Raw genomic sequence first — 27980 nt, forward strand, 5'->3', positions numbered from 1 at the left:
TTTTTCCTTGCTTCAGACGCATGGGTCTTGGTCACAGCCTTGGCTCCCTGCAAATGTTCTCAGCAAATGTCTCCCTGCTGTTGTAGGCACATGCAAAATATTGAGAGGTTTGTGGTTTTTGCAATACCCCAGTTCTCCCTGCGTTGCTAATGGATGTCATTAACCTCACTCTTCTATGCAGAGATGAGCCTGAAATGTGCAGGAGAGTTTTGCAAAATACTTTTTGACCTAGATGGGTGGTTCTGAGAAGGCAGGTATCCTGTCTGGACTAAATATCTATTACACTATTACTGGTGGATGCAGGAACGGGGGTTTGAGGTCCAAAATGGAACCTTTGAGTCCTGTGTCCTTAAAAGCGGTCCAAAGTCTCTGCTGGACTCCCCACCAACAGAGCCTGGATGAGATGGCAGGTCATGACCGTGGGACTTCCCTGTCTTGTCCTACGAAGAAGAGGTTGAAGGTCTTGTGAAAGAGTAAGAAACAAAGGGGAAAGGAGAGAGAGGCATAAGACAGGCATAAGATAAAGAAATGGAGGACGAAGGTGACTAAGGAGGGGCAGGTTAGCTATCTCCACTCTCCCAAGCTTATTTAGGGAATCATCTCTTAGAGTAAAAAAAATGAAAAGGCATTGCTGGCAACTGGCACGGTGGCACCCTGGCAGAGGCAGCTGGCATCCCCTCCTCCCACAGCGGCTGGAGCCTATCGCCACTTTCCTCTGCCACCTTCTTTCTTCTAAAATAAGAGGGTTTGTTATGTCTGGCAGTCCCCCCAAACTAACTGGTTGACTTTCTGTGGATGATGGGCAGAGGGGGCATGAGCCAAAGTGCTTTTGCTCAGCTGAAGCCCCTCTGGCACGGCCTGGCCGTGCTGGCAAGCTCTCGGTGGAGGGAGGCAGGAGCACGCAAGGGAGAACATGTCCCGTTGGCAGCAGTTTCACCAGCGAGCCCACACAGCTTTTGCCTGCATGAGATTTTGGCATGAGAAAATCATATTACTAGTCTATCACTTTCACAAACATTGAAATTTGTGGAGGAGACACAGATGTTAAAAAACTCCACCAAAACAAACAAATAACCGAAGATGAAAAATAAATAACCCAGCTAAAAATGAAGCCTCCTAGCCAGACCGACTCCTCAGCGGCTGCTCTGGGGCTCGCTTTCCACAGTGGTGGCCCAGGACACCCGCCAGACAGAGCGATGGTGGGAGCTGCCCCTTCCCCAATGCATGCACCTTCAGTCCGTTTCATCTTTACAGCAGGACCATGTCACTGTGCATTTCTCTGTCCAAGCAAACGAGGGACGTGGTCTCACTCCACCCCTAGTGAGGCACAACTCATTAAGACAGGAAACTGCAGCAAAGTTTTGGTGGTGGCAGTGAGCTCTGTCTGGGTGCAGAGCCAGCGGAAGAAGCAGGTTGGGCAGATGGCGAGGATGCCCCCTGGGCCACCACGCGTGGGCTCTCCTTCAGCTGGGTGGGAGATGGGCCAGTGAAGCAGCCTGCATGGACACAGGGCAGCTGCGTGGTGCAGTCCATGTGGCTCGCGCCTCCGCAGGGGGAACCTTTCCCTTTGGCACTGAAACCAGTCCAGGAGGGAGCCCCTGGACCATGCCAGTTTTACACTTCAAAAATACTGGCAGGTAGGGTCTCCTTCCTGATTACACTGTGTCACAACTGCTTGCCCGGGCCATCTCTGAGCATTGGTCGGGATCCAGCAGCAGCATGGTGGATGCTTTAAACCCTGGTAGATTTGCTCCCATCTCCTGATGCTGTGGTCCCTCTGCCAGCCCTGCTTTGTTAAAAATGTATGTTTTTATGAATTATTCTACTTGCCAGTGTTTAGCTACTCATTCTCCTTGTGGTCCCCGCTGGGTTTGCTCCTCTTGCTGGGATGAAGGGCCTGGGCACACACTCTCAGGAGGCTGAAGCCCCCTCCTACAGACCTGCCATTCCCCAGGACTCACACACTGACCTCCCTAAGCTCCAGGGACCACCTCTAGGGATGTGTGTGTATCTTTTTGAAGATGGTAGTGGAGAACACTTAAGTAAAAATCTCACTTTTTCCCGGCAGTGAACGCAGGTGCAGCAGAAGCAGGACTATGGCTGAGGCAGGGACAGGGACAGAGGGACAGGGGCTATGGCAGAGGGGTAGGAGAGGGGCTGGGACAGGTGCACAGGTGCTGAGACAGAAGTACAAGAACAGACAGAGCAAAAGGACAGGAGGGACAGAGCAGAGCAAGAGAGGGATGGGGCAAAAGGAGGGACAGAGGGATAGAAACACGGAAACGAGGGTTGGGGCCAAGGGACAGGGGCGTGGAAGCAAGAAGGGACCAGGGGCAGGGACTCAGGTGTCAGGGCGGTGACCAGGGTTAGGGACTGGGGCCGAGGCAGTAGCAGTGGCAGGGTCTGGGACCCAGGAGTAGAGACGGGGGCAGAAGCTGGGGCGGGGACGCAGGAGCAGGGGCAGGGGCAAGGCAGGGGCAGGGACCCGGAGGCAGACAAAGGGTGGGCAGCAGAGCTCACCTCGCAGCTCGAGTCCCCGCAGCGGCAGCACCGCACACGGGCGCGCAAAGCGAGGAGCGGGAGGAGCGGGCGGCGGCGGCGCGGGAGGCGGAGGAGGAGGAGGGGAGGGACCTTCCCCTCCCTCCCACCCCGACACCGGGGGAAATAAATTATTCCCAGCCCTCGCACTCCCAGCTCCGTGCCCCGCACCCCGGCAGCGGCAGGCGGGGACGGCGCAGCCTTTGGCGGACACGAAGGGGCCGCCCCTGCCTGCACCGCGCTCGGCTCTGTGCCCCGCGCCCGCCTTCCCCCGAACTCCCGCGGGCCGCGGCGGGGGGCAGCGCCCGCCCCGTCCCGCCCCGTCCCGCGCGAAGCGGAGCGGCGCGGCGGCCCCGCCGTGCCCTGGATGCCCCAGCGGCGCCGGCGGCAGCATCATGGAGCGGCGGCGGGGCGTCCCCGGGGGCTGGCCCTGCCTGCTGGCCGCCCTGGGTGCCCTGCTGGCGGCTGGCCGGGCGGCAGCCCCCCGCGCCCGCTTCTCTCCCTTCTTCTTCCTCTGCACCCACCACGGCGAGTTGGAGGGCGACGGCGAGCAGGGCGAGGTGCTCATCGCCCTCCACATCGCGGGCAGCCCCGCAGCCTACGTGCCCGGCCAGGAGTATCACGGTAGGTGCTGGCACCCGCCGTGCCCGGTGCTGCGCGTCCCCCGGCGGCGGGCAGGCGGGCGGGAAGGGAGGCCGCGGGGAGGCCCCGCACAGCGGAGCGGCACCCCGGCTCCGCGGGCGCGTAGGGGAGGGCGGAGGCGGGCGCACTGGACGGGGAAACGTGGGGCCGTGTGCCGTGCCACGGGTCAGCCCCGGCGAGGGGCTCCTCAGGCTCCCCCGCCGTGCGGGACCCTCTTCACCTGCTCGGGCGCAGGGACCGCCGCCACTGCTTCCCCTGTCGCAGCACAGCTTCGCCCTGTCCCGGCATAGGTCCTGCAAGGCGCAGCCCAGAGCCAGAGGAAATTCCTGGTCTCCTCTCCCTAAGGGAGCCGGGGCCGGATCCAGAACCTCCTAAGTTGCTGGAAGTCCGTCCCTTTCCCACTTCAGTGGCTTTGGGACACGGCTTGCACGGAGCGCATCGCCCCTTCCCCGGCGACCGTGCGGTGCTGCAGTTGCGTCTGCCACGCGTGGGTCACCACAACGTGTCCCCGCACGGACCCCGCAGTGCAGCTTTGGCCAGGACAGCCGCCCCGTCGCTCCCCGCGAAGGGGATGCGGGAGAGAAAGGTGGGTCAGGCACTCACAGGTGGCTTCGAAGATGGAAATTCGTGCCCAGAAATAATAAGCCACCTGCTTTTTGTAAACACTCAGGCCGAGGGTGTTTTCAGGTTTCAAGGGTGAATTAAATTGCGTGGGCAAAGTTGTTCACGCAAGTGGGGTCTTTACTTTGTTGATGTGCTGGGTGAGGGGCACAGCCCGGGGCTGCCCACAGCCCCGCAGGCAGGTACACTGCTTCCACTGCCGTGGAAAACTGCTTTCGGCTGCACAGTGCCTCTGTAAACCAGCAAACGTGTTGTTCAACAGCCTTATCACTATTTCTGTGTATAGAAAACTTTACATGTGTGAAACATTTTTTAATTCATAACCACGGAAGACCGCTTAAAGGTGTATTCACTAATCCTTCTCTCTTTGTGTCTGATCGAGATTTTGCCATGCTACATAACAGTTAATTCTGCAATAGGCATTGAAAAGTCAGAAAACTTATAAATATTTATTTTAAAACACCTTGCTCAGAAACAAATACTGTGCAATGGTCCCTAGCTAAATATGCAGCTAAACTTCTGACTTTTAAATTCTGAGCTGGAATATATTCGTTTTAGGTAAATCACAGAATCTTTGAGTCATGTGAGTATTCTGATTGAATTCTTAATTGTAAAGGCAGAAACCCTGAACACATGAAATATTCATTTCCACAGATCTAAGGGGTCCTGAAGTTCTTGTCTTTGTATAACCTTTAACAATACAGTTTTACCAAATTCATATGAAAGTTTTGTTTTTAAAATATTCATGGCCTTTTAAACAAACCATATATGGAAATTATATGGCTTCATCAGGTTCATTTTTTTCCTTAGAGCCCGATAATACACACTCAGATCACTTAAATCGCGTTCAACCTAATGAACCACAAATGCTCAGAGGAAAAAAAAAGAAGCTGGAGTTTCTATCTTGCACAAAATTAAATGCTAGATTTTTTAAAATATGATTCTGGTGCTTCAGTAACAGAATTCCTCCCTTTCCAGCCTGCGGCCGGTGTTTAAGCCCCGTTGCTGGGCAGGGGAGAGGGGGCCTGAGGGGGGCTGCTGGCAGGGCTGCCCCGGCCCTGCGGGGTGAGGAGCTGGAACGGGTGTTTCTCCGAGGATGCTCTGCTGTCTCTCGCCCTCCAAAACTGGTTTCTGAATTTTAAAACGGGCAGAGAGACGCCCCAGATGCGCGCCAGGCTGTTCAAGGTAGCCACGGGTGGATTTTCCGTCACTGTTTTGCACTTGACAGAGCAAAACGCGGCGGCTTTGAATGTACCTCTGTGCCTCGGCTTTTAACCCATCCGCTCTCACGGGGCGCCCGGAGCTTTTTTGCGGGGCCGCTGCTGCCCTTGCACCCCGACTGCGCGCCGCTGCCCCGGCCCTGCGCGCCCCCGCGCAGCCGCTGCGCGCCGCGGAGCAGCTCAGCAGCTCAGCGCTTCTCCCCGCGGCCAATCCTGCGCAGGTGCGCAGCGGCAGCTCGGCCGGGGCGTCGATAGGTGCTGGCAGCTGCATCCTCCCCGAGGGCTGTGTCATCCCGCTGCCCGGCTGAAATTCTGAGCGTGGTTGCGCTTTTCCGTCGGAAAGCGGGCAGGTGAGCGCTGCGCTGCCCTCGGCGTCAGCGCTGCCAGAGGCCAACATCTGCCCCGGGGCTGCAACCTCAGCATGCCAGGGGATCTTTTAAAGCCATTCTGTTAGCATTCACAGGATCATGCTAATTCTTATGAACACAGAAGAAAGTCCACAGATTGAACTTGAAAACTGATTTATTTACACAGTACAAGGTGTAGGTATACCCCAGTGCGAGCCAGCCTCATATCTCATTTCTATCTTGCAATGGTAATTTTTCTCAATTTTGTGCCTTGATTAAACACTTACCTGTGCCAAAACAAGGCAAGAAACACTGCCTGTTTGCTGTGCACAGCGCTGCAGATATATCGTTGAGTTAAGCACACTTACTCAGATATTTTGAAATATCTCATTTGAATATTTTTAAATATAACAATCGTCGATGTTAAATATAGCACAAGAAAAAACCCGAAGTGTACAATCTGAAGAAATAGTGTGAAGCAATCTGGGCTTTTATATAGTGCCATTTAATATTACTGAAAAACAGCTGCTCTGCACCAGTCAAACATTTATCATATAAAATCAAACTTTGAAGGTGGTCTTGTGGAGACATAGAGGCAGAGTTCTGAGATGCAGTACAGAAGCACAAGACAAAGGGAGATTTGCATATGTACAGTGCAAATTCACCTGCTCAGAGAGCAGATGAAAATACAGTGCTCCAACTCTTCCCAAGTCCCAGTGAGGCCCCACTTTACACTTACTGCCCCTGTGTTCAACAGGGAGAGGTGACAGCAGCATGCAAGAGCATCAAGTGCAAAGAGGCGTGAATTGGATGAAACCAAGGGCTGGATGAGAAAAAAAATCTGCTTTAGAAAAATCAGCCAACAACTTTCTGTTAATTTGTCTAGGTACTTTGCCACCAGTGGAGCTGTGACGCCAGCTCTCGTCCGTGTACCCAACTGTCCCCTGTGCTGCCCCACACCCCAGGAGAGGAACAGTATCCAGTGCAAAAGACACTTGCCTGGGAAACAGGCGAGCACAGGAGCTTCTGCAAAGGGCTTTTCTGACACTCTGGCCGTGGCACCTTATTTCCCCTTGCCTCTGAATTTCAAAAGTAAAATGAAGGCAATACTATTCCTTGCTTTGCATAGTTAAATCAGATACTTTGGGATTTAGCACTTCTGCCCTAACCCTTAAAAATACTCCAGATTTGGCCCTACTCCTGCAATCAGTAAATATTTAAAAATGCATTCACTGACTGAATAGGATCAGATCCACACTGCATATAAATATGCTCTTTTTATATACAGGACTGACTTGATAAATTGGTAAACAACGTTATTTCCTTTGGCAGACTTTTATTTCAAATTTAATTAAGTCCTTGAGCTGGCAAAGCACTTAAGCACTTGCTCAAATGCAAACTGACACAATGTGCACTGGTTTAATGTAGGCACCTGCTCAGCTTCTTCCAGCCAAGTGATGGTTGCGTGTTTGGAGACCAGCATCAGGGTCTCCTTGGCTTGCGTGTAGCTTTGCTGTTAGATAGCAATGATCCTGTTTTGTTTTCCTCCTGGGCTTTCCACTGTAATCTGCAGAGCAGAAAATCATTTATTCAGGAAAAAAAAATCAGCAACAGGATGTATTGAAATTTTTAATGCAAGTTCTTTTGGGTTTATTTCCAATCTGTGGTCAGTTTTGATTATCCATGTCAACGAGCCTTCGGTGCTGAGAGCATGTGCCATCGTTTATGGGCACGTAAGTACGCTGGAAATTTATAAAGAAAAAATTATAAGCTTGACTGAACATTGAGCCTTCATGGCTCTTTGTCACGAGAACCTAAAAATGAACAGTCAGATTTGTAGTGTTTAAAAAATACAGGTTACCTTTACACCATATTTTTCCTTATCACTTACTTTTTTTTTTATTTTTTTTTTCTGTCACTGTGAAAAGTGCGTTTTTCCCACAGCTTCAAATTTAGGTATTTTAGGAACAACTTTGAACTGTTTTCTCATGATTAATGTTAAAACTCATAATTCTGCCCTTAAAATAGTTTTCTTCAATGAGACTTGGGTTTCTATTTCACTCTCCATTGTTCCTTTTTCTTTTTTTCCAGAACAGATTAACCTTCAGTCCCCACATGTTATCAGTTTCCATCAATGACTGTTACTATTCTTAGCTGTACTGTATATTGTCTGGAATTGTTGCTTTGATAGGTTGTAAAGAGAATAAAAAAAAAAAGTTTTAAACTATTTTAAGTAGTAGTTATGCACTCTTTCAGCACTGATAAAAACTTGTTTAAAGTCTGGCCAATTCCACCTTTTTATTAACTGCTGTATTTAAGAAATAGAGATTGACTTAGTTTCTGTTCTCATTAGGGTTACTTACATTTTTGGTACCTGCTTGATCTGGTGGGTGTTTTCATTGTAAATTCTTATTATTCAGATCATTAAAAAATAAAAATAAGATGTTTGAATCCAAAGTGAGGGAGGGGAAGAGAAAATAATTGGAGAGTAAGTAGTGATGCTGCTTAAGCTATAAACAGGATTATAAGTGAGCTGAAGAAACTCAGTTACAGATACTTTCTCTACCAGTTATGCCTAAGCATAGAAAACTCTTTCTGAGTCAGTAGAGGTAAAGAATATGCAGAAAGTGGTGTTAATGATGGTGTATTGCTAACAGAAGGGCAGTTTTTAGTCTGTGTTTTCCAGCATCAGCCTGAGATGCAGATCAGCTGCTTGAGTCTTTTGCAGAGTGTTCTCTCAAACACTTTCATCTCATCCGCTTACACTCTCCTCTGATCTTTGGATAAATGGAGACTCCCATCATTTTTTATTTTAAATTAAGAAGTCTGTTGAAATTTTTGGTCGTGGGAGTCCAGTCAACTTCAGGGATTATTCTATAACTCTTCAGGGGCACTGAAAAGCATGAGGCTGGCAATAGGTAGCAACGGAGAGGGAATTATTAAGAATGGGGAAAACCCTTGGTCTTCAAGTATCTTCTTTCCTCTGAGGTCTTTAGCAATATCCTACAGCTGCATAAGTAGCACAACAAAAAAAAATCATCTGGGGTCAACATTTACTAAAAATATCCTCATCCACCAAAACCAGCAGAACGGACCATGGCTGTGCCCTGTTGTATTTATGATTTTCTTGCATAAACTAAACTTTGCAAAAGCAAGTCTGATTTCTGAATACTGCGACCTTTTCTTTAGATGGTCTCTTTGAATTTGCCAGGTCTGAGACTTACTTTGTGTGCTTTTGAGTGAACCTGCATTTCTAAATCTTGACGCTGGCCAATGGATTTTCTGTATTTCTGAAGCTCTTTCCTGGTCCCAGAGTTCATGTGGTGTGTGACTGCAAATTTTAAAAACTTGTGCTTTTAAGATCTCTTGACCAGAAACTGATGAAGGATACCAGCCTTACGAGAAAAAGTTAGGCAAGGTCACAGCTGGCAACCTCTTACAAACCGTGTTTCACTAGGAAAGATGTTAAATTTTAATGGGCTTAGCTGTCATCGCTTTAATTCGTGGGCCAAGTGAATGGTCAGCAGATGGCTCAGCCATAGCTGTGGTCAGGCATGGGATTGGTGAAAGTAGGTAGAAGGTCCACAAAGGCATAAATGAGTCTTTCTTGCAAATTTGCAGAAGAGATGTAATCTCTGGTTAAATCCTTTCTCTTCCCATCAGGGGGCTGCTCCCCCCTGCATAGGAGACTTGATTGCCCCAAATAACAGAAATCAAAGTCAGCACGGCGTGCCGGCGTGACCCACATTTGTCAGGTGACATCTGACTGTAGGACAGAAACGGTATTGTTGGTATTACGTAGGGCCGACTGTGCTGGGCTTGTCTGTATACATTAAAAAAATGATCTCTGCCTCACTGAGTTCACCGTCCGAGGCCAGAGCTCGGTGTGAGAGCTGGCGGGTGTGCACGGACCTTTCCCATAGCCCATCAACCAGCATTGAAGTCAAGGAAGAAAAGAAGCCTATGAATGGTGAAAGGATGCAAAAATACTGTTTCAGTGGGGATATTGCACATACTTTCTGCTTTCTGAGTTTAAAAGATGCTTTTTTAACATGTGAAATTCATCTGCAGAATTATTGCTAAAATTAGTCCCTAGTAGAAACTGAAAATATATTTTTCTTATAGATAATTAATAGTTGTAATTAGATATAAATAAGTATGTATAAAACAAGATATAAACTTTGTACACTTCAAGACCTAAGGTAACTAGTAGATGATTTATAAGGAGGTTGCTGTGCCGTGGTGGCATGTGGTATGTTTCTGCAATGTTTCCCACATTGATTATTCCACCAAACCGCTGTTGGTTCATTAGGTAGAAGAGGGCGAGACTGTCAGATCAGCGGCATTTCTCATTTTCCTTATTGTTCCCTTGATCTGGATTTTTCAAGGCCACTGCTTTTGAAATACTGTAGCACTTTGCTATAGTACAGTATTGCAGTATTTGCATATTGACTGGCTGAAGCATGATTTACAATCTGATAATAGCCGTGGTGAGACAACTGATGGATTCAGATGCAACCTTTATTTGCTTTGTGTGTCTCATGCCCTACAGCTGTGGTTTAGATTTGTCATGAGTGTTTGCTGCATGAAGAGGGAAGGAAATGGCACTGTCTTACCTCTGAGAATAAGCAACCTTTCATACCGGCCCTTGTTATGAGAATTTCAATAGTCTCTGATGAAAGGTTCAGTCTTTTTAACATGCTTCCTTTCTTTGTGTTAACATTTCCTGCCTTTTCATCGGGCATAAAAGGTGCACAGAGTGCAAATGTGTGTCTGGAATATTTGTGTAATTCCCACTTTTTTTTCCCCCCCGTTGTGACTAGCCTCTGGGATAACATAGGACAAACTCTGACAGTGCAACTTAAAACGTCTGTCAAAGCCCAAGAACAAATTGCTTGTGGAAAAGATCTTCCCAATTTGTCTGATGATGCCTTCTTGTTAGGCGGGTGGTCTTCCTGGGTTCCCCTTCCCTTCGAGTCCATCCTGGAAATGAAAGCCACAGCCTGTGTCACGCAGTTTGCACAGAGCCGGCTGGGCCGTGCTGATGGAGGAAGAGATGCCTCTGGTCCATGGTCATGGGACATTCTCCCAGGTCTTTTGTGGTGCTCAGATGTCTCTCAATGATGACACCCTGTTTACTCTTTTCCTGAAGGAAAGAGCAGGGTCATGGAGGGGTTTTTTCGGTTTTGTTTGGTCGGGGTTTTTTTGTGGTTTTGGTTGGGTTTTTTTTTGGTGTTGATTTTGTTTCTTTTTTTTTTTGGTTGTTGTTGTTGTGGTTTTTTGTTTGTTTGTTTTGTTTTGTTTTACTTTGTTTTATTTTAATTTATCTCTCACTAGGCATTTGCCTTAAATAAGGCAATGTCAGACAGTTGTATGTCTTGCTTGGAGAAGGAGAACCAGGGTTTGCGAGGGCATTAGGTTTTGTGCCCATTTATTCCGTAGTCCAGCACCAGGCATTACTCTGTCCCTCTGCATCTGGTGGGGTCCTGGCTGGGGCTGGAGATGGCACCTGACGGCCAGGCACAGGGCCACAAGATCCCTGCCAGCAGCTCCTGAAACCGTCTGGAGCAGCTGATGCCTGTGGGCACCACAGTGTTTCCTGGGCAGCGGGGTTCAGCTTGGCTTCAGACAGAGCTGTCTCTGGGCTCATTATTTCTCTCACCAGTCGCAGCATCACCTGTGTCGCTCCAGACTTCCTTTGGTGTGGTTGATGGTTATTCACCCTCAGCCTGCTGCTGTCAGCATGGCTTTATGTTTGGGGAGACTGGCTGTTTGTGTTTTTTGCATGCTGGTAGTGGTCTCCACAAGGCTACTGGGACACTCTGTTCCTCTCCCTCTACCCCAGTGGGATCCTTGGGCTTCCCAGGGAATCAGGACTTTCTTGACTGTAGTGTTTTGTAGCCAACTGTTGTAGGCAATGTCTGTTATGTGAACATCCCAGTCGAGAAATGAGGATGTGTCTGAGAAGACTGGACATGAGTGGGGGACTAGATATGAGTGGTCTGTTAAAGTTGCAGGGGAGCAGGTGAGGAGTTCAGACACTTTCCCAAAAGCTTTTACTGCAAAGTAGAGGCTGTTTTTCACCAGTCTTTGTAAAGTCCTTCTTGCTATATTTCTTCATCCTGAGAACAAAACAGAGGAGGCTGTTCCCTGCTTCTCTCTAGGCACTTTGATATTAATATTGGTTGTGAGAGTTTCACAAGTGTCTCCTCAAGAGGTGAAATTAATGGCATTTTCCCAGCCCATGTTTGTTGAAGTTAAACCTGCAAGAGCCCTGACTGACAGCAGGTGACAGATCCATGTCCCTTCAGGTGCAAGCTTTACCCTACAATACCCTAAGTTTAAAAACCAAAACCAACTCCCAAACCCCTTCTTTCAGACTTCTACATTAACATTCTCCATAAAATTATGTGTGCTGCAGGTTTCTGTCTGAAACGTGCAAGTGCTTCAGTGCCATGTCCAGGTGCTGCCCCAGTTTCCCATGCCCTGGGGTGACAAACACCATGGTGTGTATCCGGTCAGGCAGTGGGACCAATACTCCCCGCAGACCCTCTCTGAGGGAATGCCTTGCTTGCTCCCCAGGAGGGAGATGTTGTGCCTGCCTGTGGGACAACCTGTCCTCACCTCCTTGCTGAAGGACCAGGTGCCATCAGATGGATGGTGGCCCCACATGCCTCCAGCCCTGTCCCTCCTCCCCTCCTTCTCTCTGTCTGCCCAGAGGAGGGAACAACTCCAGAGACTGTTCAGAGTATTTGAGATGCCAAGAGTAAAGTTTGATGGATGAGAAGTCTTATTAATAAGCCCAGCCTTTTGGGTGTAGAGGATCAGTAGGTGTTGGAAATACTTGCAAAACAGTGTATAAACCTATTGCTGTGTCTCTTCCTGAGATGGAAGCTCTAGGACATGCAAATGTGCAGGGTGGTTGCTGGTTTCTCTCTCTGGTTTTGCAAGATATAATATGGGGGGAACTGGCAGTGCCCTTGCTCTTCTTCAGCAGGGTAAGCAGATTAATCAGAGATGGGGCTGAAAATCTGTGTGTGTTCCCTGAATGGCATCTACTCAGATGTACATGTGATTGTATTAATAGCTGCTCATTTTCCACAGGAGACAAGCCTCCACACATCAGGCTGAGAAGATAGAGTTATAAACCAGACTGAGAAAAAATGCTGGGAGCTCTTACATGAGGCTTAGCAAAGCTATGATTTGTTCAGATTAGCCAGTTATTTATTCCTCCCAGTGTCTGCTTGGATAGTTTTGTAAATAAGTGTGTATGACCTGACAGAGCTGAAAGGCGAGAAGAGGGTCTGCCTGCCAACCCCAGCTCTGGCTGCAGCTGCTGCAGTGCGTCTTCTGTCCAGCTCACCCTTCCTTGCTGCCATGGTTGCTCAGACACTGGCACCCCATCCTTGGTCCCCCACCAGCTCCTGGCCGTTGTGTGGCTCTACACAGAGTGGTCTTGCTGGTGCAAAACTCACAGCGTAAGGGACCTCACCATTTATGTCTTTCCACCCCCTTGATGTCATTTTTGAGTGCGCAGTTAGAAGATGAAAATTTGGCAAAGAAGCAAAATCCCAGTTTGTACAGGGAAATCCATCAAGCAAGCTCCATGTTATGCATAGGTGTGCTTCTGGGAGAAAGTGCTGTTTTCCCCTCCTCGCCGTGCCACATTACATCTGCAGGTGATTCCAGGCCTTCCCAGCTTGGGTTTGAAGGGATTTGCGTGTTGGTTGTCCATGGGTAGTATATGCAGGATGTTTCCTGGGAACGTATGGGGGGACTATGAAAGCTGATGGTCTGTCCATGTGCTGTACACGTCACAGCAGAGAGGGAAGGAAAATGGAAAAGAGAGAGCACACAACACTCATTGGCCAGAAAACTTAGAGAAATTTGGGAATATGCTTCTCTGTGTGGCTGAGAGATACTCTGTGGTCATGATATTCAACACGCCTGGTAGAACATTCATAAATGAGTTAGCAAGGACACAGAAAATCATTTTCCTGTGTATGTTGCCCATGCTCTTGCAGATGAATTCTTCATAGGAGATCTGGGTCTGCCCGTGCAGGGCAGCTCTTCCCACACCAGAAACGAAAGCAGTAAGTAGATGTTTGGCCTTTTTAACATCTGAAAACAGCAGCACGACCCTCTGTGGCCTCTCTTCGTGTCAGGCCCTGGGATGTGAGAAGTCATTCATCACATCACAGGGCTTGGCAAGGTCTCTGCCGTTTGCCTTCCACTTTTCCCACTGCTTTCCAGGACAATACAATAGATAGGAAAGAACAAGAAATACAGATAATATTTATCTTTCTGGCTAAACAAGCTGTGGCTTCCAGGCCACAATAGCCTTCCAGTGTTCTCATCTTGTGGGGGAAATGCACTGCTAGGAAAAAACAATCCTCCTTCCAGAATTAGACACATTCATCTGGGCACTGTATGAAATGATTATCAATCCCAAGAACTGCAGAGAGAAACAAACCAGCACAACTGACTGAGGTAAAGACCCAGGTTTAATGAAGCAGTTTCGTTTGTGGGGATACCAGGCATCAAAACTAATGGGTGGGCACTAGAACATGCTGGGAAAAAAAGTTCCTAGTACATTTGAATGAAGGGATCTCTGGTTAAACTCCAGCATTCTGTGATTCTGTGATTAAACATTTTTGTAGAGCAGTCCTTCTGACTCTGCCCCAAAAAGACTGTAGCCTTTAGAATCTCATTCTGGCTAGTACAAAGATCAAAAACTGCTGTCAAACATTTTCATGATTTCCAATTATTATACTTGATTTGCTGACGGCTGATACCCTGTCAGATAGGTTTTTGAGGTGATAGTATTCTTGCATGAGACACAGGACTCAAGAACTGATTCATCTGTAATTGCCACATTTGTAGTGAATTAATTTAAAATCTGGTTTTGTGAAGGATAAAAACTGATAACGTATATGAGTAGAATTTGGTAAATATTTTCATAGAAAATGTGGGGAAATATAATACTGATCTTTTCAAATAAAAGTTTTGGGTTCTGTTTTGGAAAAGTATCTTAATTGTGAAACTGACTTAAAAAGAAAAAAAAGAAGAAGTTAGCTGCATAATCAGAAAATGAAATGAGAGTTTTCTGCTTGAACAAAATCCTTTATCTAATTTTTTTGGGTTCATTGAAGATTTTCATATTGACCTAACTGATATTTTAATTTATTTTTTTGTGCTAAACCCCTCAGTACTTCTCTTTTTATGTTAACCCACGCTGATCTCTTTTTCTTTCTTTTTCTTTTCATTTTGGTCACTGAACCAAAAATCGAACAGTTCTACTTCTGACAAGTTGACCATTTAATTTCCGGCCACTGAACAGATCTGATTCAGAGAAGTAACCTTCACCACTCTCCTCACATTAGTTCCCAAAAGAAATTACAGAATAATAATTTGGTCTTTAAGTCACCAAAGTGCAGCTGGTAGCAATGCTGACATTTCCAATGTAACAAACTCATGTTTTCTATAATGATACCTGCAGTTCCTATGTGGCTTCTGATGTCTGTATTGACCACATTTTCCTTTACATCTAGTCATTGTTCAGTTTTCTTTTTCAGCAGAAATCTTTTCCCTGATTCAGTGTTCAGTAAAAAAAGCTTCGAGGGGATCTGTCACTTGGCTCCTTCTGGATGTCTACAGTTAAAGGAAATTTCTGCTCCCGAACTTGAAAACCTGTTGCAGTGCATCTATAGAATTTGGATTCATTTAGCTAGACAAATAGGCCTTCATGTCTTTAAAATTATCTTTTTTTTTTTTTTTTTTCCAAGCAATAGTATTTATAGTGCTGTCCACCTCAAATAGAAATGAATTGCTCAGAGCAGAAGTGGAAACTGACTTTGAGTGATGCAGGTTTATTTCGCTCAGGGAAATGATCCCCTCTGTTCTTCACTGCCCTGCTTTTCCTTCAACCTATAGTTCATGCATTTATGGAGTATAATGGAGTTACAGCAGAGCTGTGCTGTTTGCAGGATCTGCAGCGTGCAGGTTTGGCTGGGGCTGGCAGCACCGGTCCCTCCCCAGCCTCAGGCAGCCGGGATTACTCCAGTGAGCAGCTGTGGACCTTTTCACTCAAAGTTTTGTTTCATCAAGTGGTAGCAGATGTTAGGGAGCTTTCATGCCATTCATCACCGAGGGAAAGCCAATGCAAAGGCATCTGGCTGTTTTCTTAGTACAAATTGTTTTTTTAAACTCTAAACAGTCTTTGAGCAGAGGTGGCTACTCTTCTTTTGGGACCTTGCCCAAAACCCCAATGTCCAACTCCCCCCAAGTCCTTTTTTCCCAATTAGTGAGATTACAGTAGAGAGCTAATTCTCCTGCTATTTGCAACATTTTCCGTTTGAAAACACACATTGTAAAATTAATTGCAGTACAATATTTCTTCTGATTTCACATCACTAACTGCTAAGAAATGCTACTGAGTGACTTGCATCGTAACTATTAACCTTTCACTTCAGATTTACAAAGCCTCCACTTGTTGCAGTTACCAAATGTTCTCTACATGCAAACAGCCAGAAACAGGAAAGCTTTTTTTTTCCTTTTTTTTAAGTGACATATTTTCTCTAGACCATATAGATTTTTTACGAGGTGCAGAACTCACACAGACACTAGTAAGCATAGTACCTCAAATCTTTAGAACAGCCAAACCACTGACAAACAAAAATGGCATTTTCTGCCTGACACCTTGAAGCACTTGGGGTGTGAATCCCCATGAAAGAGGGTCCGTGACAGCTAAGCCCACAGCTCCTTGGTGCATCGTGTAATATGGGTGGTGAGACAAGACCTTTGGGCAGGGGGATAAGCTTTAACTCTGCTCTCATCTTGAAAATGTTGCTAACTTACTCCTCAAGCCAGACATCTGGATGGCAGTTTCCATCCCTCTTGGGGCAGTGCTGCATCACGGCAAGAGAAAACCTGGTGCCCAGGTGCAAAAAGGTGAGATGGAAGGGATGAACACGTGTGAGGGAGCTTATCAGATGCTTCCCCTCTTCTCCACTTTTCCAAAGAGGTGGGCTCAGAGAATGTAGCCGGATCAACAGCTTCCATCTAGTAGATCTCCCTCAAAACTGCTAGACAGATATATTAGTAGGAAAAAAAATGCCCAGGTCAAACAATCTGGATGATGTTCCAGCTGCCTGCCAGTTCCGTTCTCATCTCTTCTGCTGAATTTAACATGTGTTTATTATGTTTAGCATGCAGAATGGTTGTAATGAATTTGAATTAGAGGGGAATAATCTTTTTTGTGTTTTTTTTTTTTTTTTTTTTAAATTTCAAGAACGCTGCACTCTGGTATAAAGAGAGATTGATGTTTTGTAATTAGCTAGACCAGAATTGTATGGCCTTTTTAGTTTGGGGTTTTACTTGCTGGTACCTTACTGGTATTTAACATTGAGGCAAACCAGGAATGAAGGATAATAACATATCACTTGTCCTCTGTTCCTCTTGAACAATTTGGAAATTTTTAGGTATAATGAAACTATAATAGTAAATTTCTTTTAGTTATACACTTAAGAGAATATTCTGTGGTATCTTTTGTTACATACCTAGCTGTTTCGCTGCTTCTTGAGCTTTTCTGTTGCAGGCAATCAGAACACTGCTGGGATAAAGAGTTATATGTGTTGAGTGACTAATCATTTAATGTGTTCTTCAGAATCAGAAGAGGTGCTGGAAGAAAATATATGTGAGGTGGCAGAGATATTAATATATATTTCAGGATCCTGGGTATTTATCAGCTATTTATTATGCTTTCTATCTGTGTCATGGCAGGCCTAACGTAATTCCTATCATATGCCAAAAGACAGCCCAACTGTCTGGTGTCTTGAAAATCCCCCTTTAATACCTCCCAAGAGGACCACATTTCTGTGGCTTAGATCTGGCTTAGGTTTCGTGTTGGCGAGGGCACCTTTTATGTGGTACATAACTGGTAATATATTGTGGGGGGATTAGGAATTACTGGGAGAACTTCCAGTCCTGCTTAAAGAAAAAAAAAGAGTCCTGTGATACGTTTCAATATAAACTTACTCAAATGTATCTGAAGACTCAGGTTCATTTTTTGCTTTCCAAGAACACAAAGCTATGAAAGAATGCAAACATAATTTAAGTTTTTGTGACTCCTTCACTGTAGGAATACCTTTTGTTGAATTTGTAGCCTGTAAAAACCCTGTGTTTTTTAAAAACCTTCCAACTGGAACATTTCCCTGTGAGAAACGGAAGAAGAAAGAAATGTTTCTCAAACTTAAAGCAGGATTTTTACATATTAACTATAAATATCTTGCAATGGTATGATTTGCTTTTAAATAAAATAAAGCCGCTTGCTGTCTCTGCAGAAATGAATTGGGGAAAGGGATTTATCCAGGGTAATTCAGACAGATGAATGGAAAGATATGTCCATCACCACTAACGTGACAGTTATTCCTTCTAAATATAAACTAATATCATATATTAGAGGCTTGATTATACCGTTAAGAAGATTAGTACATTTAAACAGAAAGTAAAGGCTTATGTGTCCTAAATGTGAAGCTAAAAGGAGAGGTTTTTATATATGGCAGTATTGCAACATTCAGGACTTCAGAACAAGGTATTTTCCACATGACGATACCTGTAAGGAATAATCACTGCCTGATGCCCCTGGAAATGGGAGGGAAACCTTGAATTTAATCTTTCGAAGTGGTAGTTTAAACATATGCAGGTATTAATCTTGACATATTTGGATGTTTACTGGAGTTGGCATGATGATTGCGTATGATCGTGTCCACAAGGGCAGTTTTCTGGCTCATCCATGTTCTGTAAATGTCTGGGCAGTCTTTTAATTGCAGAAACTGTGGCACATCTATATAAAAAAGTGACAGAAGGGAAAAACTAGTGGATGATGCTTCTGTGATATTTCTGTGAATCAGATCTATGAATTTGAAATATTTAACATATATTAAAGATTTCAATGTTTTTTAATATTGTGCTTGACTTACACAGTACTGTCTCTAAGGACATAGTAGCTGAATCTTTCGACAGTTTTGAATTTATGACATTTAATTTAAGACTTTTGTGCTCATGTCATGAAGCTTGCTAGGTAGTGTTTAACATGTCTCCTTTTTCATTTTTATTTTTTTGAAGTTCTTGTTCTTTATATCCTAGTAGTTCTCTGTGAAAGATATATAGTGAGGATGGAAGAAGACCTGATCCTTTTACAGTTATCTTCCTGATAGATAGCACTCCCTGAGTTCCTTTTATGCATCTCTCAAATTAGATATTCTGCACCTTAATCACAACACCATCTTACTTTATCTTTTAAGAGTAAAAGCATTGTGATTATGAGTTAACTTAGAAATATTATAAGATCTTCTGACTCAGGGCTTGTCTTTGTTTCTGAGTCAAGTGTTTCTGCCTAGTCAAGTCCTGTCCAGAGAAAAAAGCCCTGTAATTAATCCAGTGGGGGCTGCAGTGTAAAACTGCTGGTTCGTCCTGAGGCAGAGCTGGAGCTGGTGTGAACCCACCACCATGTTCCCGCCGTGGGCTGGACATGGGCTGACTCTGCTGCAGCCTCCATCCATGCCCGCCGTGCAAGGTACCATGCGGGTGCCAAAAGTGCTGTGCAGGCCAAAATGAAATGCCTGCACTTTGGAGGGGAAATCAAGGAGATATGGACGGCGAGGTATTTTGAGTGCTGCCTTTTCCACCCATTGGTTTCTCAGGACACCATGTGGAGGGGTGCCAGCCCCCTCAAGCCTTTCTGACAGCACTTGCTCTGGAATAGTAGGTCAGGGCTGGCCTGGGCTGAGATGCTCTGAATTCATTGCTCTGCTTTCCCAGCTAGCCAGTTGGTGCTGTGGGGCAGGGCTGGGTTCCTGCTGCATGCTGCCTGGCCCCTCCTGTCCTTGGGGGACAGGCTGGGGGATGCAGCCTCATCTGTCCCTTCTTTAGGGTAGGTAGCTCAGTGTACAACCTTGCTGTGTATGCTTTGTTATTACCCATTTAAACTCTTCAAATCCATCTTCTCTAAAACACTTAAAAAAAGAACCTTCCTCATTTTTACATATCTACAAGAGCTTCCATTGTTTAGACATGTGAACTTTTACTCATGTTATTAGAACCATTGTAACAGCATGGTAATGTCCATAATATTAAAATGTCCCTGTATGTGTTTATTGCTTCTGTTGCTTTGGTGCTATTTGCATTGGCATAACAAGACATTGTAGACCAATATGCTAACTATGATGTGGTTACCTTTTACAGGATCACAAAATGGTTGGGGTTGGAGATCATCTAGTCCAGGGGAATCAAACTCATTCTCACCAGGGGCCACATCAGCCTCACAGTTGCCTTCAAAGGGTTGAATGTAGTTTTAGGGCTGTATAAATGTAGGAGTACTTACATTGATATAGTCCTAAAATTACATCCAGCCCTTTGAAGACAGCTGCGAGGCTGCTGTGGCCCCCGGTGAGAATGAGTTTGACAACCCTGCTCTAGTCCAACCCACCTGCTAAAGCAGGTTCACCCAGAGCAGATCACACAGGAATGTGTCCAGATGGGTTTGAATGTCTCCAGAGAAGGAGACTCCACAACCTCCCTGGGCAGCCTGTTCCAGGGCTCTGGCACCCTCAAAGTGAAGAAGTTTCTCCTCATGTTCAGATGGAATCTCCTGTGCTTCAGTCTGTGCCTGTTGCCCCTCATCCTGTCGTTGGGCACCACTGAAAAGAGTCTGGTCCCACCCTCTTGACACCCACCCTTGAGATATTTATAAATATTGATGAGATCCCCTCTCAGCCTTCTCTTCTCCAGGCTGAACAGACCCAGCTCTCTTAGTCTCTCCTCATAAGAAAGATGCTCCAGACCCCTAATCATCTTCATAGTCCGCCGCTGGATTCCCTCCGGTAATGCTCTGTCCTTCTTAAACTGGGGAGCCCAGAACTGGACAGTTCTTCATGCTCATGTTTGCAAATAGATGTATTTGTCCCTGAAGCAGATTTATGCGAACAGGCCCTTTTCTAAGGGACTCTCATCACATATTTTGTCCTCCTCCTTTTGAATGTACTGGTTAACTTCAATCAAACTTGACTTAAATAAAGCATTTGACACAGTCTCCCACAGCATCCTTACAGCTAAACTGAGGGAGTGTGGTCTGGATGATCGGGTAGTGAGGTGGACTGTGAACTGGCTGGTCAATGGGGCAGAGTCCAGTTGTAGGCCTGTATCTAGTGGAGTGCCTCAAGGGTCAGTACTGGGGCTGGTATTATTCAATATATTCATTAGTGATTTGGATGAGGGAATAGAGTGTACTATCAGCAAGTTTGCTGATGACACCAAGCTGGGAGGAGTGGCTGACAGGCCAGAAGGCTGTGCTGCCATCCAGTGGGACCTGGACAGGCTGGAGAGCTGGGCGGGGAAAAATTTAATGAGACAAGGGCAAGTGTAGAGTCTTGCATCTGGGTAGGAACAACCCCAGGTTCCAGTATAAATTGGGGAATGACTTATTAGAGAGCAGCATAGGGGAAAGGGACATGGGGGTCCTGGTGGACAGCAGGGTGACCATGAGCCAGCACTGTGCCCTTGTGGCCAGGAAGGCCAACGGCATCCTGGGGTGTATTAGAAGGGGGGTGGTCAGTAGGTCGAGAGAGGTTCTTCTTCCCCTCTACTCTGCCCTGGTGAGACCACATCTGGAATATTGTGTCCAGTTCTGGGCCTCTCAGTTCCAGAAGGACAAGGAACTGCTGGAGAGAGTCCAGCGCAGGGCAGCAAAGATGATGAAGGGAGTGGAGCACCTCCCTTATGAGGAAAGGCTGAGGCAACTGGGTCTCTTTAGCTTGGAGGAGACTGAGGGGTGACCTTATTAATGTTTACAAATATATAAAGGGCGAGTGTCACGAGGATGGAGCCAGGCTCTTCTTGGTGACAACCAATGGTAGGACAAGGGGTAATGGGTGCAAACTGTAACACTAGAAGTTCCAATTAGACTTGAGAAGAAACTTCTTCTCAGTGAGGGTATCAGAGCACTGGAACAGGCTGCCCAGGGAGGTTGTAGAGTCTCCTTCTCTGCAGACATTCAAAACCCACCTGGACACCTTCCTGTGTAACCTCATCTGGGTGTTCCTGCTCCGGCAGGGGAATTTGATTGGATGATCTTTCGAGGTCCCTTCCAGTCCTTAACAGTCTGTGATTCTGTGTGAAATGTAACACAGGGGTAAGGGTCTCAAAGATGCTAGGTACCTGAAAGCTTGATGCAATGTGGTAGCCAGCAGAGGGAAAAGACCCGGGGTAATACCTTCACTGGAACTGAAGACAGTCAGGTGAGCTCAGCTATTTATTAACCCCAGGAGAACTCATGCAGAGAGGGACCTTGCAGATGCCCCAGGCACAGAAGAACCTCGATAAAACTCCTCTATACCCTACAAACACTGCAGGATTCAGCAATGAGGCAATGATCCCCACCGAAAACAGTTTTTATTTTCCCAGTGAAAATAAAAGCTACTCTACTATAGTGTCCCTTGTCTCCCACGGATCCCAGCCATGGGGCATTGCACATCAGGGCCTGGCTGTACTGGGGTATTGGCTCATGTTCAGGATGGCCCAAGGGCTGCTGAGCCATGTGGGCTGGTCCCAGCTGAGCAGAGGTTGTCAGTGATGGGGAGAGAGGCCCCCTCCATTGGGATGAGCACAGACGAGGGGCAGCAGGGGTCCCCAGGGGGACAGGAGTGCCCCAACACTGGGCTGCCTCTGCTCACACCTTTGCAGCAAAACTTTTAGGAATAGAGTTGATGTTAAGGTTTCTAGTTGTATGTGGGAGATAATTTGTTGTCCTGGACACATAACCAGTTCTTCTGCTGACCATCAAAAGCCAGTGGCTTTTAAGCCACAGGTTGACGTGGTCCCTGAAATTTTTCTTCAGCTCCTGATTAAAGAAGAGCTTTCTGTAAAGGGCAGGTTCTGCAGCTGTGGGGAAAGGAAGTAGTGATCCCAGTGGGAATAAAGTGTCAGAAGAAATAGGATGAAGGCAATAACACAAACCCTCCAGGGAGCTGTAGGGCCAATCTGCAGTGGCACAAGATGGGTGGAAGGTGGCTGAGGGCACTTGTTTGTCCCCATACCTGAAGCCAGTCCTGAGGAAAAGCCCTTCACGGGTACCAGCCACAGCAGAGATGAGTCCAGGGCCAGTTCCACTGACACGTGGGACTATCAGCCATAAATAGGTTATTTCTTTGCCTTTTATGGGATTTTTATTGTTGTTAGGAACATTCTCCCTATTAGATCTAAACTTTTCTGCTGTGCTTCACCCAAGTGCATTTAAAAGGTGGTTTATTTCTATGTTTTCATTTGTCCTCCATAGGAATGACAGGGATTTTAATGCAGTACGGAAAATTAGAAAAGCTCTATTGAAGTAGAGAGTACTTTTTAAAACACAAAATGATTTATTTGTGACTATAATTGATGATGGTCTTATGGATCTCTTGAGTTAAATAAGGTGAATAATTTGAACAATGTACTTTGTCTTGCTCATTTGCATTCTTGTAAAAACAAGAATAAAACATGTTTGTAAAGTAATCCATTTGAATTAATTTTACAAAACAGAAACACTTTTACTGGAATGGCAATATTTAAATTTTGTGTATCATCCTGGGATCACTTTAAATTTACTTTAATTTTTGCTTGAAATTGTCATTTGGGTGATATTCTGTGCTGGTGGAAATGAGATCATGACTCCAGTGGGTGAAATGCCATCGAAGTGCTCTTGATGAGAGGAGAATTTGGCCTTGAATCAGGTCATTATTATATCAAGCAATGTCTAATGAAATTGTAATAGAGTATTTTTAGACAAAAACAGTGATACCACAGAAGCACGCTGACTTAGGTAATATTTAATATTTGAAGTCCAATGCTGATCAAGTCACACTTTCCAGTTTCTCTTCCTGCAATCTGCCTGCCCTCTGCCAACCAGTGGTGTGTGATTAATTGACTGACATGAAGTCTGTTATTTACATTGCAGATATATTGTGAGTAGACTCCAGGTGAAGCTCACAGCATGCTGCATATTTACCACCATATGTTCAGGAGGTTGTGAACAGAAAAAAGTAAGTCTAAAGCCAGAGGAGGTATTAGAGGACACAATAGAAGAGCTAATTATAAAAGCCTTCAAAAGCAGTCCCTGCTTCACCGTTTGATGTCCCAACATGTAATTACAGAGAACTAGGAAATAAGGGAAGATAATAAAAGGAAGATAATAAAGGGAAGATGTAAAAAACAGGGCATGCTAGTTTGTGAGAGAACAGGAAAACAGAGCTCCCAACCCATTTCTCCTTTAGCTGTTGGAAACAAGGGAGGGCTGTGAAAGGCGGGTAGAGGGGACAGCTGTCCTGGACAGTATAAACAGGGGAGATGTGAACTCAGGAGGAAAGGCCAAACTTTGTCAGGGCATTTTTTCTGGTAAAAACTGGCATTTTACCCTCCAGAGGGGGCTTTGCACCAGGTGGGGTGGCCAGGAAGGGAGCGCTGAAGTTGGCCTCTGTGTTGTCCCTATTGGCAAGCCATGATTTGTTCCCTTTAAGTAAGGACAGCATGGGATGAAATCACCCCACAGGATGCCACCCTTATTTTAAAACCCATTATGGGCTGCCTGTCCAAGTAGAAAATCTGACTCTGCACCCATTACTCTAGCCCAAACAGATGTATGTATTTTCCTTGCTATTTGCATCATTTCTGAATTAGGCTGCTTCTATGAAAATCACAGTGTGTCTTCTGTTGTTTTGTAGAGTGTCTGGTAAGAGTAGTTTAGTGAGGGTTATAATTTTCAATAAAATAGAAGAAAAATATATATCTAAATCTTAGCTTCAAATCTACATGTATATTAAATCAATATTTTTTAGAAAAATAAAGGTGCCCTGCAATTCTGTTAGCTACATATGCAGTAGGGAGTTGGGCGTCAGGATACACTTCTGGCTGGCTGTCACGGGAAGGTGCAGGCAACACAGGAGGGTGGAAATGACAGCTCTAATTTTGCTCCAGGGCTGGAGGGAGGATGTCTTCACTTGCATCTCAAAGGGCCTTCCCCAACACATAGCTCAATTATTTGGATGGTAAGCTGATTAGAGGATTTGAAGGCAATCATCCAAAAAAGGTTGATGCTAGCCTCCAACTGACACATCAACTTATTCTCAATGAGTGCAAAAATGAGATACATTTCAAATTACAGTTTTGTAGAAGTGTTTAAAAATGACTTCAGAAGGTGCTTCATAGTGAACAGGGTGAGTAGGCAGCAAATGATTCTTTAATGGGCCTTTGTGTCTGCTCCAGCTGATGCTGGAGCCTTGTTGTGTGCCAGGAGGTGCTCAGCACTGCAGCCCAGCCTGCAGCTGGGCTCGAGGGGCTCAGGGGTCCCCTGGGCTCCCTCTTTTGGGAAGCAAGAGAGGTGTTCACTTGGGAAGAGAAAGTAGAAAAAAGGAATTCCATTGTTTCAAAGAGAGGACAAGTTGGAAAAGGTGCCAAGAAGATCAGATACTTAGAACATCTACTCATCTACTCCTTGCTTTTCTTTAAAGAAACCCCATAAACTCTGAAGTTAAAAAAAATTCCCAGATTCCCCCCTCAAAACTTAGTTCTTCAAAAAATTTCAGTTTCTTAGTAGATTTCCATCCTGACTTTGTGACAATGATTTACACAAGTAACCCTGTGGATTTTACCGGAGCAACTGGAGTTAGTAAGGTTGATTTGTGAACAGAAGCCCACAGAACCTAAAACATAAAAATTCAGATTTTTTTTTTCTTTATAATATCTTACTCATTATTACTGGATGATTATGCATATATGATAGTGCTAGGTTAACTGTTGGACATGATGATCTAAAAGGTCTTTTCCAACCAAAACAATTCTGTGATTCTATTTGTCCATGGTACATATTCAGGTTAATGTTTAAGGCATAAAAGTATATTTCCGTATGTTTATAATTTCATCCTGAATGGCAAATTTGCATTGATACAGACTTGCTTAAATGTATCCACTATTGTTGAAATTAATATACACATTATTTTATTTGTTGCCCATTGAACTCCAAAAGCATTTTTCGATTGTTAAAAAAGATATGTTAGAGAAAACACATAAAATGGTGAAGGTTACAAAGAGACAAGCCATAAGGAGAAGGGCTCAAGTTGGCAGCCTGGTACCCTTCAGCCCAACCAAGGAAGTGGTGGTTTTGGAGACAGAGAGCTCCTTGGCTTAGCACTTGCCTGGTGCTGAGCACTTGCATAGTTATCCTTTTCTACTTTAATCAGGCACAAAGCCATGATTCAGCTTTCCTCTCTGTTCCTGCAGGGTTTGCTTTCAGCTTCCCAAACCCCAGACTTGAAGTGCATGGTGATGTGCACTGCCTCAGGTTTTAAGTGCCCATTGTATGTGCTGATGTTGTGTTCAAAGGTTTCCAGCACACTTAAGTGTGGATGAAGTTAATGGGAATCCTGTTCAAAATCTTTGCAAATTTCAGATTGTAGATATTTCTAGATGGAGGCTCAAAAACTTATGGCCCCGAAATTAGCAAACAGTTTACAAAATGTAGTCCCTGATTTCTCCTGCCTTTGCGTATAGCATGCACTGAAAAGGTGTTTGTAACAGACATCTGTTCTTTTTGTATAAAACCACTTTAAACTGCTGTTGTATTTTGGTCTGAAAATGATTATTGAGTGCACCCTGAACTCAGCTTCCATAAGACCCAGTGTCTTCTATAAAGACAATAATTCTCCTTTCACCTCAATGAGATTTTCCAGTGTCTCAGGAGTTTCATAACCATATTCTTACAAGTCTGTGGAGTCTATTTTATAATATCACATTTAACACAGAAAAAGATACAGTATGTGGCTTAGAAACGGTAGGTGGCTTAGAAACATTACAAAGTCAAATAGAAGAAAAATACAATGGCCTAAGTCTGTAGAGACTTTGTTACAAATCCAAAATGAACACAGTGCATGATACACAGCCATTTAAATGTTGTAGAAATTAAGCCAAAACCTGTTGACATCGAGACAAACTCAACATAGCAAGACATGCTACACTGCTTGCTCCTACACCCAAGAATTGTACCTTCTTTATCAGAACCTGAATGTAAAGAGTAATTAAAAAGTATTCATAATAACTTTATCTCCATACTTTTCTTCCAACTGCATTGCAATCTGCAAGGCACCTTCTAATCTGCTTGATAGGATGGAGGTTTCATAGGAATTTGATGTGACCTAGAACAAGGAAACAACAAAGAATCTCAAGGTGTAAAAAAGGGGCACAAGTCTTCCGCTGTCATGCAAGGGGCTTCTTCTTCCTTGGGTTGCGGGTTGAGAGGAAGGGATTTCAGTTGCACAGAGGACTTCTATGGAATCCTGGCGTCCCACCAGTGGGTGACATACTGATGATGACTGATACAGCAGGAGCTGTAAATCTGGGGGTCCCTAGGAGGTTTTGGTTTTTATATCCACGCATGGGCAGGAAACTTTTGTTTACAGCAAAAACTTTGTCAGAGTTTTCTTCTCAGAAAGCTCCACTGCTGCTTGCAGTTCTTCCTCCCATCTGACAGAGGAGAAAAGCAGATTAACAGTATGTGAATTTCTCCTTAAATCCCACTGTTCTACAATAGAATGAAAGTCAGAAAATAACTTTTACATCAGAATAAAACCTCTGGTCCAGAGAAACCTGAATGTACAGCTGAAACTTGCAGGGGCCTAACCTGCTCCAGGAGCCCTCTTGCAGCAGAGGATGTGTTCCCACACATTCTTTTTCTTTTATTTCCATCTCTATCTTCTTGACGATCACAGAATATCTCTTTGGAGGGGACCCATAAGTATCATTGAGTTCAACTCCCTGCTAATTGCAGATTTACCTGAAACTAATCCATATGACTAAGAACATCATCTGGACGCTCCCTGAACTCTGACGGGGTTGGTGCCATGACCAGTTCCCTGGGGACCCTGTTCAAGCGACTGACCACCCTCTCAGTGAAGAAACTTTTCCTAACGTCCAGCCTGAACTTCCCCTGATGCAGCTTCATTCTGTTCCCTCATGTCCTGTCGCTGGTCACCAGAAAGAGGAGATCAGCACCTTCTCCTCTGTTCATAAGTCTTGCCCTCGAATGATGCGGTGTTTTTTTATTACACATAGTACCTTCATAATTTGATATTTTATCTTTTTGGAGAGAGGAAATTATTTGCAAGGAACAGCATCAATTTGTGATTTGTTACCCATAAATTAGAATATAATCTTTTTTGTGAATTGAAAAAGAAGCAAACTTTTTTCTGCTTCTAATTACAGAATCACAGAATGTCAGGGATTGGAAGGGTCCTCAAAAGATCATCTGGTCCAATCCCCCTGCTGGAGCAGGAATACTTAGATGAGTCTACACAGTATTATTGTTAATTTTAAAGGGTAGTCCACGTTTGCCATGATAGTTTCACATATGACGATCATAACTGCGTAGGTTAGTGAGATCTTCAGTGTTTATGTCAAGAAACTGCTCATTAAATCAAAAGGTTGTCCATTACCAATAGAAAGAAAAATTTGAAATAAACTCCCACAAACAACTCCCTGCTCCCAGTAGTTCACTGAGCAGAACTTATGAGCTTGATTCCCTGTGGCTTTG

The 27980-nt window shown here is 45.1% G+C and overlaps 1 protein-coding gene across 3 annotated transcripts in view; it reads left to right on the top strand.

Annotated features, from left to right (window-relative positions):
* Positions 1–2898: 2898 nt before the first annotated feature.
* The window catches only part of RELN (reelin), a 290971-nt gene continuing 265889 nt past the window's right edge, over positions 2899–27980 (top strand). The window contains exon 1 of one of the 3 annotated variants that reach the window (XM_065835677.2): positions 2899–3162. In XM_065835677.2, coding sequence (XP_065691749.2) covers positions 2934–3162 — 229 coding nt within the window. In that variant the 5' untranslated portion in view covers positions 2899–2933. The remainder of the gene's footprint in view (positions 3163–27980) is intronic. The other 2 variants (XM_071803445.1, XM_065835657.2) reach the window with 2 other exon arrangements.

This window comes from Patagioenas fasciata, chromosome 1 (assembly GCF_037038585.1).
Source record: "Patagioenas fasciata isolate bPatFas1 chromosome 1, bPatFas1.hap1, whole genome shotgun sequence".
In the NCBI taxonomy this organism is placed as follows: domain Eukaryota; kingdom Metazoa; phylum Chordata; class Aves; order Columbiformes; family Columbidae; genus Patagioenas; species Patagioenas fasciata.